General features: G+C 43.4%; 1 protein-coding gene across 3 annotated transcripts in view; it reads left to right on the plus strand.

The window, feature by feature from the left end:
• Window positions 1–5,095, plus strand: part of SPATS2 (spermatogenesis associated serine rich 2) — a 75,727-nt gene extending 70,632 nt beyond the window's left edge. For all 3 annotated transcript variants that reach the window (XM_036456776.2, XM_036456772.2, XM_036456773.2), the window contains 3 exons: window positions 1,396–1,498; window positions 2,622–2,839; window positions 3,873–5,095. In XM_036456776.2, coding sequence (XP_036312669.1) covers window positions 1,396–1,498; window positions 2,622–2,839; window positions 3,873–4,187 — 636 coding nt within the window. In that variant the 3' untranslated portion in view covers window positions 4,188–5,095. The remainder of the gene's footprint in view (window positions 1–1,395; window positions 1,499–2,621; window positions 2,840–3,872) is intronic.
• Window positions 5,096–14,386: the final 9,291 nt, after the last annotated feature.

Below are 14,386 nucleotides of genomic sequence, written 5' to 3' on the forward strand. Positions count from 1 at the left end.
ACTCTATCCACTGAGCCAAACCAGTCAGGGCCAGAGGTAATTTTTATTTCTCCTTTCCCTTTCACTGCTTCTAGACCACATGTGTCAAACACAAGGCCCGCGGGCCAAATCCGTCCCGCCAGGCCTTGCAATGTGGCCCGCACCGCGCTGTCATCACTACACTCCGCTGCGTTTCCATCACAATGACAGTTTATGACTGTTCAGTAAACCATTCGGCCCACGATTTAGGCTGGATTTTAGATTTTGGCCCCTTCTCTGATTGAGTTCGACATCTCTATTCTAGACGCATCTCAAGGATTCTGTTGCATTCAGTTCTACTACTTGAATATCTGAGGTGGAATTAGAACACTGCCAAGACTGCTCTAATGAGCTTAATTCTTCTAAATTTTATCTAGAAGAATTATAACTTTTCTTTTTTATTTACTTTTCATCTTAAAGTGATTCCAGGCTACGTTAATTGAAATACACCCTCAGAAACACTTTATTCCTAACGTGTATTTAGTCCTTCACTTTCTGTAGTATAGTTAGTTTTTGGCCCAAGAGGTTGATTACTTCTCAGCTCAGTCAGCTTAAAAGAGTTAAATTATATACAGCACAAACTTCTCATTTGTAAAGTTGATTTTTTCAGCCGAAACTGGTTTGGCTCAGCGGTAGAGCGTCGGTCTGCGGACTGAAAGGTCCCAGGTTCAATTCCGGTCAAGGGCATGTACGTTGGTTGCGGGCACATCCCTGGTAGGGGGTGTGCAAGAGGCAGCTGGTCGATGTTTCTCTCTCATCGAAGTTTCTAGCTCTCTTTCTCTCTTCCTTCCTCTCTGTGAAAAATCAATAAAATATATTTTTTTAAAAAGTTGATTTTTTCACATGAATGATTTTTCTTCTCAAGAAATTTTCTATTTCAAGGACTAACAAATCTTACTTTACAAAGAGTTGAAGTGGGTTTCCTAAGGAAGTTTTTACTAAAGAACCAGACCATCTTTTAAACAGGATCATTGTTGTAACTACAGAGCGTTTTTGCTGCTGCCTCTGTTTATAAACTGTGAGCTATATAAAATGTATAAAATGGAACAATGTGGAGAGTCGCCAACAGCGGAAAGTAGCCCTCTCTTATTCGTAAATTCTTTGTCCTTTCTCTGCAGTTTCTGGTGATTATATTTAGTGGGGTTTGACCATCGTGTAGTATTTCATAAAGCTCCTAAATAGACTTCTCTTTGAGCTCTGAAAAAAATGACTGAATTTTGTGTCACCCAGCATTGGTAATATTGTGGCCACTGAGAAAACTTTGAAGCAATAAAATAATTCAATTGAAAATAATTCTGTTTCATTCATATATAGCAGGCAGTCGATTCCATGTGCACTGCGTGTCTCACCTGAGGCTTTTCTTGGCCCTTTCTCCAGCACTTCGTTAGTGAGCGTAAATATGACGAGGATCTGGGGAGAGTAGCCCGGTTCACCTGTGACGTGGAGACGCTAAAGAAGAGCATCGATTCGTTTGGACAAGGTGAGAGAGAGAGATTCTGGGCACTGGAGATGGTGGTGAGAAGACCACACTGTATTAATTAGAGACTGGAGTGCTGATTGGCTTCTCTACTGATTCTTCTTTCGTGCCTCTTGTGTTTCGTTTGTTTTTATGAAAAGTAGCTCTGAGATCTTTAAGAAGTCATTGGATGCAGATGCTTGAAGCACAGGATGAGCTCCCTAAATTTGCAATAAGATTTTTTTCATCCATTCTCTGTTGAGTTGAGGGTGTATGATATGAAGTATAAAGAGCATGGGGCTCTGGAGTCAGACCAAAGTTGCCTCTACTCATTTTCTTCCTCTGGAACCTCATTATACCTACCTTGCTTGGCATACAATAGGTGATAAAACCATAGCTTCAAAGGGGGTGGTGCCTCTAAGGTGAGAGTTTGTGTGCCACCAAGCCTGAACTCAGCTCCTTGGTTCTTTCCATCTCAGCATGAAAGTGAAATGTTGGTTCTAGGGCAATGATTGTGAACTCAGCACTAGTCCAGGCTTAACACCAAGAAAAAAAATCTAGTGGGGACCATTAAACCATTGAATTTTGACAAAATTCGAAATGAAAATGTTAATTTTCCCCCCGCTAAATTGGTATTTTGAGTTTGGGATCATTTTTGCGAAAGAAACTTAGGAAGATACATGTTTGTTACAAAGACTAGTTCTGTTCATATTAATTAATTAGTTCATATTAACTAATTAACTTGATTAGTTATACCGTGCATCGTTCAATTTTTTTTTAAAAAGGTTAGCTCTTTACCTTTGTCTTTCTTTGCAGAGTCTGTACTTTAGTGTTCATCCTTAGGAATTGTATATATGGCTTTTATTATTATTCCTATGTTTAGTTAACTGCCAGAGCCAGGATCTTGGTAGTGGGAAGTGTCAAGAAGTCACTAGTGGGTAGGCGGATAGGTCACTCTGGTCTTAAACTGTTGGCTTGTTACTAAGAGCAGTGGGGATTTGAAGGAAGAAGGCAGAAAAGAGATTTTTCCTTTTGTTACCCTTTTTATAAGTGTTATTTACCTTAAAGTGCTCATTGTGAAATGGGGAAAACCTTACCCTTCATGCACTTTCATCGTATGACTGCATATTTCTTATATTTGTTTCAGTGTCCCATCCAAAGAACAGCTATTCAACCCGATCGCGATGTAGCTCAGTTACCTCTGTATCCCTGAGTAGCTTGTGTGATGCCCCTGCTGCTGCTGCTGCTTCCACCTGTGTCTCTGCTCCCAGCCTTACAAGCGCTCACAAGAAAACCTCGGCACCAGGAGAGACTCCTGCGGGCAGAGCAGACTCCAGTGGCCAGTCCTATCAGCCTCATCGCCAGGTAACCTGGCTTCCACACTGAGCTAGTCAGGAAGAAAGCCACCAGATTATCAGTTTATTTTTTTTTCTTTGTTGTTGTTGTTTTAATATATAGGTTGTCATGGTTTAAGTGCTGACAGTTCAGTACAGTACCTTCCTCTCTTTATTCCCTCCAGCCCGTTAGTTCCAGAGAAAGCTTTTTCTATGTATGTTCCAAACCACCAGCCAATTTAGATTTTCTTGTTGCCAAGACTGCTGACTTTCTGATGTTGGCAGTGATTCTAGCTGTCGTAGGTAGTATCGCCTGGTAATTAGTCACATTGGGAGTCGTGCATCCATCTCAAGGTGGATAAATACCACAGTGGCAGGTTCACCAGAATGAAGCAGCAACTCCCTAGAAGTACAACATAGAATATACTGGAGAGTGTGAACTTGGTTCTCTAAGGAGTGAACACAAGAAAGTTGAAGCATAATCCATAGTTTCTTTTTCTTGGTTTGAAAAATATACACAAGAGCAATTGAAAGCAGTGCTGTCAGTAATTCTTCAGAATTGAAATTGGAAAACAAAAATAAAATCCCATGCCATAAACTTTCTGGGTTATAATGTAAAAATATACTGCATGTCATAGCAGTGTGATTAAATGTATGGTTTATATAGCGAAGCAGATCATAATGATGTTTATTTTATTATAACAAATGTTCATTATCTTAACAAATCATTTATCATCTGCAAAGCTCAGACATGTGATAAGACCCTTGCCCAATTGAGGGCTTGTAACAAACCAAGGAATGTTCTTCCTCTTCTAACATGTGCCCCGCTAAAGAAAAGTAATCTCCTCTTCAGTGGAGAAGGGCCTAGTGGTGTAAGGCAGGGAAAATAGTGAAAGAATGATTATTTCTGATAGCAGGCAGAATTCTGTGAATCTTGAGAGAGAACTGAGTCGCAAGTATGGGCTACCACAGTGATGCTGTCAGAATACTCCACAAACTGAACTGGAACAAATGCAGTAGCACAATGCCAGAGTGCTTTGAACATCATATTCTTTCATCCGTAGGTGTTGCCGAGGAACCGACGAGGAGGACAAGGCTACAGGCCACAAGGCCAAAAGTTCAGTGACCCCACGAACCAAGGACGACACGACAGTACAGGTCGTCACAGAAATAGCTCATGGTTTTCATCTGGTTCCAGGAATCAGAGTTCACAACCCCAGGCACCAGGAAATGCCAGCGGACGGGGCCAGGCGCGCTCTGCAGGGAGCAGTGGGACTGGAGCCGGCACGGAACCCAGCCCACCTAAGCCCTCATTCAGAAAAGGCCCTCTGCCCCCGCGCAAACCCAGGACCTCTCATCCTGCAGCTGTGGGCTCTTGAGGGAAATTCCATTGGCCTCTCTCCTTTATCCCACATAATTCAACCTGGTAACTGAACTTTAGGAAACTTATAGTTACATTTAATAACAAAAAGGAGTTTTCGCATATCAGTTGTTATATAGCATTCTAAATATTTCTTTCCTCATTTTCTCTTTATCATTTTTGGAGGGGAATCTGTTTTTTCCCCCTTGACCTTTCCCAGTGATTTGGATTCATTCTGATTGGTCATTTCTACCAGGAATTATGGGCAATGATGGCCACGTTTCCCAAGAGTAAGCAGTGTCTTCCCAGGGCACCAGGCCTTTCAGTTGCCCACAGAGGCCATCCCCACAACCCCACGGTCAGGCCCTCAGGAGTGGCTGGATCGGAGCTAGTCCTGCTGCCTTTCCAGTCTAAGCCACATGCTTGTCAGGTTCCCTCTTAACAGCAGTTTAACCAGGAGAGGCACTGAGGGGCTTGTGTACTGCTCTGAATTAGTCAGAGAAGGGGAAATTTAATTGGTGAGAAGGAAAAAAGACCAGGAAATATTTGAGAATCTGCCTCTCACAAAGTGCCTGAGATTGACACTCAGATCAGGGTTTCAGTCTCCTGCTTGGCATGATAGCTTAACCTGCAGTTTCTTCAAAATGTCCAAAGCTTTGTTTCCTTAATTTCCTTAGACTGCAAATGTGTCTAGGGAAGTCCATGGGAAAATAGCATTTATTTAAAGTTAAAAGAAGGGGAAAAAGTATTTCTTTGCTTTAATGTTTGAAGATTTTTGTTGTTGTTATTCTCATTCCGAAATTCTATTCTTATCCTGAATCAAATTTATAGCTATGTAATTAGTGTTAATCTAAGTGTTACTCATCAAAAAATTGCCGCAGTCTTTAGAGTTGAGTAAATAAAAGCAACTGCATAAATGTTCCCACATTTGTTTCCCAGCGGCAAGTGACTTCATTTCATTATCTTTTTCTTGGGGCCTCATGCAGTAGAAGCCTCTGAGACAGCTTGTTCGGGACTTAAATGAGGGTGTCTGATGCTTAAGTCATCTGTCCACTGCTTAGCTTCAGAACCAAATTAAAATGTGAAGAGCCAGAATGAGCAAATGCAGCTGTTCCTGTGGGAAAGATTCATAGAATAGGGAATGGTGACTTTCCAAAGGGGAGCTTACCAGTTTAGAAAAACCACAGCTGCCAGCGGCTCTCCCAGGCAACCAAAGGTTATATCAGCACCCCTCCTTCCTGCCTATCCCTTGACAGGAGTAGTGAATGTAACCGTATAATTGAGCTCCCACACGTAGCAGGTGGCATTGGTGCCGGACCCTTGCACCCTATCCCCACCCCAGCATCTATGATTTAATAACAGCAGAGCGATTTATTTCGCCAGTGTTTGTTCTCCCAGGTCTGAAGCCCAAACTGCAAGTGGCAGCGGAGCAGAACCCGGCTGCCTCGGGGCTTCTCCGGGCTCTTTGGCTGAAGCTGAGCTGCCTGGTTCAGGTTGGCTGAACAGATTTAGAGAGAACGAGAGATTGTGTGTGCCTTTCAGTAATGAAAACAGTAGTCAAGGAGTACTGGGAAGCCATTTTCTAAAAGGCTCATCACCTCATTTTGAGGAATTTGTCCAACACCACCATCAGCCTGCTAGGTGCAGGAAAAAAAACACACCTGCTTTTCTGCTTACCTTTATAGGAAATCCAGAGATTAAAACAACCTTGAAGGATTCTGAGGTCTATCTCTGTATCCAAGCAGAACTGTATTTAACCATCCAGACAGATGGGAAGCCACTGTTTATGAAAACAGTCTTTATGTTAAAATTAAAATCTTATAGAAAAGTATTTGAATATATTTTTCTGTGACCATAAAATGTTTGAAAATTATGAAGATTTTTCTACATTTTGTTTTTAATTATAAAAGTAGTATTTAAAATATCAAATAATACAGAAATGTAAAAGAAGAAAGTTAAAGTTTCTATTCCTCAGGGTTAGTAGTGACTATTAATAATTGGATGTAGCCCAGCTGTTGTGGCTCCGTGATCGACCATCAACTCGTGAATCAGGAGGTCACAGTTCGATTCCCAGTCAGGGCACGTGCCTGGGGTGAGAGCTTACTCCCCAGTGTGGGGCATGCGGGAGGCAGCCTGTCAATGATTCCCTGTCATCATCGATGTTTCTATCTCTCCCTCTTCCTTCCTTTCTGAAATCAATTAAAAAAATTTTTTTTAATAATAATAATTTGCTGTATACCCTTATAAATTCTTTAAGGCATATATGTATATATACATGTGAATATATAGGTTTTTTATGTGTATGTGTTATACGGTTTTTTTTAATCATATCTAAACCATAGTTCATTTAGGATCTTCTGTTGTAGATATTCTATCCCTAAATTTGCCAATTTGATTTTCTTCCATAAAGATAAGTTAGGTTTATCTTAAGTTTGAATTGTGCAGCCCATTCCCTGCTCTCCATATAGCTCTGGCTTTCCTAAGGAAGAGAGGCTCTGAACCCTGGGCAGCTCTCACTGGTCAAAGAGATCCTACCTACTCATCATTGTTCCTTCCTTTTCCATTGCCTCTTAGAGATCAATGTCTTGCTTTTCCCCAACTTGGAGATAGGACTTGAAACTTCAGGTTGCTTATCTCTGGCAGTTATACGCCCCTGGAGAGAGAACATTTAAATTAGCATGGCTTCATTATGACCATCATGTATTTCCTAGGCCCCTTATTTATCACAGTTCTTAAACCCTCTCTCCCTCCCTTCCACTCTCTTAAAAAAAATTTTTTAAATCCCTGGAAAAAATATCCTCAGGTGAGGATTAAGAATAAATGGATGGTACAAAAGGATGCATAATGGAAGATAAAAATAAAAAAAAAAGTCTTCCCCTATCTTGTCCCATTGATAAGTTTCATATATATTATATCTTGCTACAAATTTTCTGAATTCAAACATGCAAATATATTTTTCTTTCTTTTAGGAATCAAAATATTCATACTTCCATAGAAGTGCTTTTTTCAATTCTTACTTTTTATAAGTTTTTGTTTTGTTTACAAAAAATCAGTCTATAATAATATGCTAATTAGACTGGACAACTTTCCAGACAAAGCTGGGGCTGAGAGGGAAGTCCAGGTCCCTGGTGCCAGAGGGAAGCCGATGACAGCAGCGAGGGCGTGGGGGGAAGGAAGGCCGACTCTTGCACAAATTTCATGCATCGGGCCTCTAGTATATATTTACAAATGCTAAAAAATAAATGTAAAAAGTTCAAAAGAACATATGATGAAAGATATGCCTCCATCTCACTCTGTACTTTTTGCCCCCTCCCCTGAGGCAACCCCTCTTAAGTACCTTGTGTTCCCTCCAGAGACTTTCTGTACTAGCCCGTGTATATAGTAAGAATGTATCACTTTTTTATTATTATTAAATTTATTGGGGTGACATTGGTCAACATGAATACGTAGGTTTCAGGTGTGGGTTTCTATGTTACTAGATTTGTATATTGTACCATATGCTTACTACTCCAAGTCAAATCTTCATGTCACCATATATTAGGACCACTTCCTCCTCCCACCCCTTCCCTCAGGCAACCACCACACTGCTGTTTGTGTTCACAAATTTCAGTTTTATATCCCACATATGAGTGAAATCATATGTTTCTTAGCTTTTTCTGTGACTTATTTCACTTAGCATAATGTTCTGAAGTCCATCCATGTTGTTGCAAATGGAGCTATTTCATTCTTTCTTATGGTTGAATAGTATTCCATTGTGTATGTACCACATCTTTATCCAGTCCTCTATCATGGACACTTTGGTTGTTTCCATGTCTTGGCCACCATGAGTAATGACGCAATGAACATAGAGGTGCATATAGCTTGTGATTTCAAGTTTTTTGGTATATACCCAGGAGAGAGATTGCTGGGTCGAATGGTAGCTCTATTCCCAATTTTTTGAGGAATCGCCAGACTGCTTTCCATAGTGGTTGTACCAATCTACATTCCCACCAGCAATAGATGAGGTTCCCTTTTTTCCACAACCTCTCCTACACTTGTTATTGCTTGTCTTGTTGATAATGGCCACTCTTAACAGGTGTAAGGGGGTATCTGATTGTAGTTTTGATTGTATTTTCCTAATTACTAGTGAGGTTGAACATCTTTTTATATATCTATTGGTGTTTGTATCTTCTGAGAGGGGAGTATTTTCAGGTCCTCTGCCCACTTTTTGGTTGGGTTGTTTGGTGTTGATTTTTATGAGTTCTTAAAAAAAAAAAAAATAAATAAATAAATAAATAAATATATATATATATATATATATGTATGTATGTATGTATGTATGTGTGTATATATATATATATATATATATATATATATATATATATATATATACTTTTATTGATTTCAGAGAGAAAAGGAGAGGGAGCAATAGAAACATCAATGATGAGAAAGAATTATTGATTGGCTGCCTCTAGTGGGGATTGAGCCCCAGGCATGTGCCCGTGACCAGAATCAAACCTAGAACCCTTTAGTCCACAGGCTGATGCTCTATCCACTGAGCCAAACCAGTTAGGGCTAAGAGTTCTTTATATATTTTTAAAATTAAATCTTTGTTGGAGCTATTGTTTGCAAATATCTCCCATCTGGTTGGCTGCCTCTTTGTTTTGTTGTCAGTTTCTTTTGCTGTGCAGAAGCTTTTTAGTTTGATATAGTCCCATTCATTTATTTTTGCCTTTACTTCCCTTGCTTTTGGGGTCAAATTCATAAAATGTTCTCTATGACTAAGGGCCATAAGTTTGGTACCTATATTCTCGTCTATGTAACTTGTTTCGGGTCTTATTTTTAGGTTTTTGATACATTTTGAATTAATTTTTGTATCTGGGGACAAACTGTAATCCACTTTCATTCATTTGCATATGGCTTTCCAGTTTTCCCAGCACCATTTATTGAAGAGACTTTTTACTCCATTGTGTGTTTCTGGCTCCTTTGTTAAAAATTATCTGTCCATATACATGTGGTTTTATAACTGGGCTCTCTATTCTGTTCCATTTATCGGTGTGCCTGTAAATGCCATGCTGTTCTGATTATCATAGCTCTGTAGTATAATTTAAAGTCAGGTAGTGTGATACCTCCAGCTTCATTTTTTTCTTCTCAAGATTGCCTTGGCTATTCAGGATCTTTTGTGGTTCCATACAAATCTGATGATTTCTCATTGTATTTCTTTAAAAAATAACATTAGGGGTTGCATTAAATCTGTATATTGCTTTGGGTAATAGAAGGTATACCACTTAGACCTCTTTTGTCGGTATTCACAAACATACCTTTTTCTTCCTATGGCTAGATAGTATCTCATTGTATAAGAACTAGTTTATCAAAATTAGTTTATCCAGTCCCTACTAATGGTTTTCAGGTTTTTGCTATGATAAGTATTGATGAAATGAGTATCTCATAATATACATATCATTCCTCATCTGTGAATGTGTATCTTCAGGACAAATTCCTGTGAGTGGAATTGCTGGTAAAGGACTCTTAAAGTGGATTTACACTCTCACCAACAGTGTTTGGGAGTTCTTAGTACAGGTGCTGAGCCCAAAGCTGAGGAAAAACAAAGGTAAACTAAAACGCATCCCTTCAAGGAGTTGATAAGCCTGTTGGGGCAACTGAGACATACAGATAAAATAATACAAGGTAATAGTGTTGCATGAATGAGCCATGGTCTCTTCTGAGTGAAATGGGGGAAGCACCACTTTACGGGTTGGATCCTACACTTAAACTAGAACTGGGCAAGGGGTGATCAGGCGTTTGTTCAGTGGTTTATAGGTAAGGTGGCCTTATTTCAGAATACCAAACCAGGGTACAGACAAAACAGGATAACTACGTTAGGAGATCAGTAGAATAATGACTTGTTGCCACTGGAATTTCTGCCTTAACAACATGAGGCTTTGTCTTGCCTGATTGGGTTCATCCTAACTTCTTGCCCCACCTGGTGAGGGTTACATCCATACAGCAGCACTCTTCATGGAAGAAACAGGTTCCAAAATGATACCTGTGTGCAGGTCACAAGGAGCTCATTTGACACTTTTTTAAAAAAATTACCACTTTTTTTTTTATTTACTTTTTTGCAGAGAGGAAGGGAGAGGGATAGAGAGTTAGAAACCTCGATGAGAGACATCGATCATCTGCCTCCTGAATATTCCCTACTGGGTATGTGCCCGCAACAAAAGTACACGCCCTTGATCAGAATTGAACCTGGGATCCTTGAGTCCGCAGGCCGATGATGCTCTGTCCACTGAGCCAAACCAGTTAGGGCTATTTTGTCACTATTTTAACCATAATGCTGATCTGGTAAAATCAGTCAACTTGACTAAAGCACATTTTTTTCCTTCAAACAGTGAGGTACCTAGTATGTACTAGGCACTATGCTGAATTCTGAGGCTAGCTCTTGCCTCAGCTGCTTTGAAGGAGAAGGGAATAGAGTTCTTAGCTCTTCCTTAAACTCTTAGGAGCTGTGCCTGGTGGCTAGACCGTGTGGTAGAATGGAATGACCCTGGACTTCTGAGACGCGCACTTGGATTTTAATTCTGACTTCACAGCTTGGTAGTCATGTGAGCAGCAAACCTTGGGGAAATCATATCTTTGGACCTTCGTGAACTATAAAGTGGAGACAATGGCAACTACTACATTATTATGCCAGGCTGCTGAGCAATACCCTAGTGTCTAAGTTAACCCGTGACCAATTGAAAGCTCCCTCACCATAATAATGCTTTGCTTTTTGTGTTTCCTGCTCTGTTAAAAAGTGAGAAAAGACTTCCCCTGACTCTAGTCATACAGATCTTACAAAAAAAATAACGTCATCCTATTCCTTTTGTAGCTTTTCTCACCTGAGTGCGTATCTCCCCAGCCTGGTGCCCCTCTTGTCTGTCTGTCATACTTGTCAGAAAAGCACACCCTCACCTCAGTTTCTGAGCTCTGGATGGGGCAGGCCAGTTGCTCACGCACAACAACCAGGACAGCAGCATCCAGGAGTGGAGGAGGGCAGGGCAGTGTTTCCCAGGGGAGAGACGGGATGTTACTTCATACCCGTGTGGAGGGGATTTTATTACCTGCATTGCTGCTCCTCACCAAGGAGGAAACGCCATCTGAAGAAGATTTTCCTGGGTGAGGAAACGCACCCACCACCACAACCAGCACAGCTGTTCCGCAGTCCACCCGCCCCTTCACTGCTGTCAAAACAGCAGGAATGAGTACCACCCACTCCGATGCCTCAGGGAAAAGTCAGGTCTCCCTTCTATGCTCTTCAGCTTAACCCAGTTAGGCTTTCTCTGTAACTTGATTTCCAACAAACCCATTTTCTGGTGCTGCTAGAACATAGAGATTGAGGTTTCTCGGCCTCACTCCCTCGCTGGCTGCAGGCAAGGCAGTGGTAGCCTGCCCTCCAGCAGGCAGGGCGTGGCCGCCAGGGTGCTGTTTTACGGTGGGCATTCACTGCAGGTCACCAACTGACCACCCATCAAAATAACCGCACGGTTGCCTTTTTATAGGCAGTTTACCAAAGGACAGGACCAAGCCCGCAGCAGTGTGGACAGGAGCACAGTGCTATCAACCCAGTCAAACCTTGGTTCAGACATGGTCCCACCACTGCTAGCCATGAGACATAAAACAGGTTCTTGTTAATAAAACCATGGACCTTCCGGGATTTCCTTGTTTGACAGTTCATTGTTATTTTCTCACAGTGGCTAGGATCACCCACTAAAAGAAAAGAAAAATGGCTTTGTAAAGTATAGGATTATCTAACCACTATGCTGCACACCTGAAACTAATACAAAGTACTACTGAATGTAAACTGTAATTGTAAAATAAAGTGTAAACAATAATGGACAATGCTATAGTAAACATCACTGAACATAAAAAAATAAATAAAAGGAATGGTCTATAATGAGACACCCAAGAGATGGCCAAGTACTGAAGGCCTCAAAGTATTCCAAAATGTTTTAATTGTTTTGGTGGGGAAGGGGAACCTTCAGTGAGGCTTTATTCTGAGCTCATTTCAGTGGTCCTGGCACCTAAGGCCAGAGCAAGCGTTCAGGGGAACATTTAACAGCAATTGCTACCACTTTCTAAACCCAACAGTCCTCTGAGAAAAGATCATTACAAATGAAGGGACTGATGCTCTGTGAGATGAACACCCATCCTGCCCAAGGTCACTCACTGAGCTTTTTGTTCAGTGAGAGAAGTAGAACCCATACCACTGTGACTTGAGAGCCTGAGATTTTCCCACCACACCACACGGCCTTAGACGCAGGCCATGGCCACACTGGCCCAGAAACAGAAGGCAGGATCTCCAGAAAGGAGGGGAGGAAGAGTGGAGAAGGGAGGGGCCCTGGGCTCTATTCCTCGACAGCCACCTGTTCTCACCCACACTGCACACTGAGACTAACTCCTACTGCGCCTGGGGGAGGGGGACTTTTTCCATCTTTTGTGTCTTGAATTTTTTACCCCCTTGCTTTGCTCTTCCCTTCTCTCCTTGTTCCTTTTGTAGATAATACTCCCACAGACCTCCCACGGCAGCTCCAAAAGGCAGCCTCCTGAGCTTGTTGACGGTGGCTTTGAGCTGTCTCTGAACAGGGCTCTCCCTCAGCCTTCCTCGCCCTGTGACACCCACCATGGCTGAATGAGTGGCGCCGTGGGGAGGGGAGGAGAAAACAGGTTACAGTGAGGAAGCCAGCGCTCAACCACCTCACAGTGCTCCGTTCAGCTCCCTAATCCCCACTTGACTGTCTCCTTGATGTGGGTCCCTGCCCCTTGTCTGTGTTTGGGGGTTGGGGGAGGTGGAAAGAAAAGGCAGGAAGATCTTAAGGACTTAGGTAACAATATAGAGATAGAGAAGACTTGCTGGAAGTAACCAAGTTGGTAAAAACGATATGCCTCGACCTGTTTCCTCGTTTGTGAAAGGGAGTGCAGCTAGCACTACCATGCCTATTTCACCAGGCTTCCTATAAAATTCAAAATCCGATCAACATTTGCATGATGCACATGTCACACATTGTTCTAGGCCTTTTACTCATTTCATCCTAACAATCCTCCGAAGGGTCATTATCATCCCCATTTCACACAGAAGGAAAATCACACACAGTAAGAGGCAGAGCTATTTTCAGACCTAGTTTTGTTCCCAAGTTGGTGGGTGCTCTCCACCACGGACTGCCTCATCCCGGCTTCAAAGTGAGCTGACCTCTATCTAACCTGCACCCTCTCCTTTGAGAGACTGGACGGCACCCGGAGAAGCACAGAGGAGCGGCGAGGGGAGGGGTTACTTTGCAGCCCAGGACCCTCGTGGGGGTGGGACAGCCAGGACCCTCGCGGGGGTGGGAGTGGAGGTGGGGAGCATGCTCCGCAGACTCCTTGTTAGGCTTTCTTCCTGGGAACAGGAATCAGAGGGCTGGGGGCGGAGGACGCTTCCTCTCTCTCCTCCCCAGGGCACCGGTTCATTTGAATACAGGTGCTGGGGCTTTGGCCCTCGTGGTAGGCGGGGCGGCGGACTCTCCTTCCTGACACTGGTGACACTGGGTGTATCTTCCAGAGGGGTGGGGAGTGCGAAGCCGCCATCGTTCGGGAACAAATTGCTGTGTTGGCCCCGGCGGCTCCTCCGGGCGCGGGCGGTAGCCGTGCTCACTTGCAAACCGTGGGAGGCGGAGCGGCGCTGGCAGCGCGAGGCCGGGACACCGCCGCAGCGGCAGAGCCGAGCAGGAGACTGACTGCTCAGGCCGCCTCCTCCCCAACTCCGCACCCGAGGGGGATGGTCTCCGGGGCCGCCGCACCCCACCTCTGCCAGCTTCCCCTCCAGAGCTAAGCCGAGTCCTCGGGGGTTGAAGGGGGGCGGGGAGCGGAGGCGGGGTCTTCCTGAGTCCGGGCTCGCCGGGACCCACGTGCTCGGTGAGGAAGTTCCTAACCCGCGCCTGGCGTCTACCTGCCGGTCCCCGGGGTTTGCACCCTGACCCTCTAGTGCAGCCTGGGAGCGATAGGTGATGAATAATAGAAACATAGGGGCAAGGCAAAGGGTCTCGCCTCCCCCCATCCGCGCACACACATGCCCTTTCCACCCCGGAGCGCGCACCGGGGGCGTGTGAACCCTCTTCCCAGGGCTGCCCACCCTCCAGTTTCCCAGGGAGCTCCCGGCTGCAGCGGCATCTGCTCTGGATGGAGCGATCCATTTTCCAGGGGTCAAGTAGAGGCTGAGGAAGG

This window comes from Pipistrellus kuhlii, unplaced genomic scaffold, assembly GCF_014108245.1.
Source record: "Pipistrellus kuhlii isolate mPipKuh1 unplaced genomic scaffold, mPipKuh1.p scaffold_m20_p_3, whole genome shotgun sequence".
Classification (NCBI taxonomy): Eukaryota; Metazoa; Chordata; class Mammalia; order Chiroptera; family Vespertilionidae; genus Pipistrellus; species Pipistrellus kuhlii.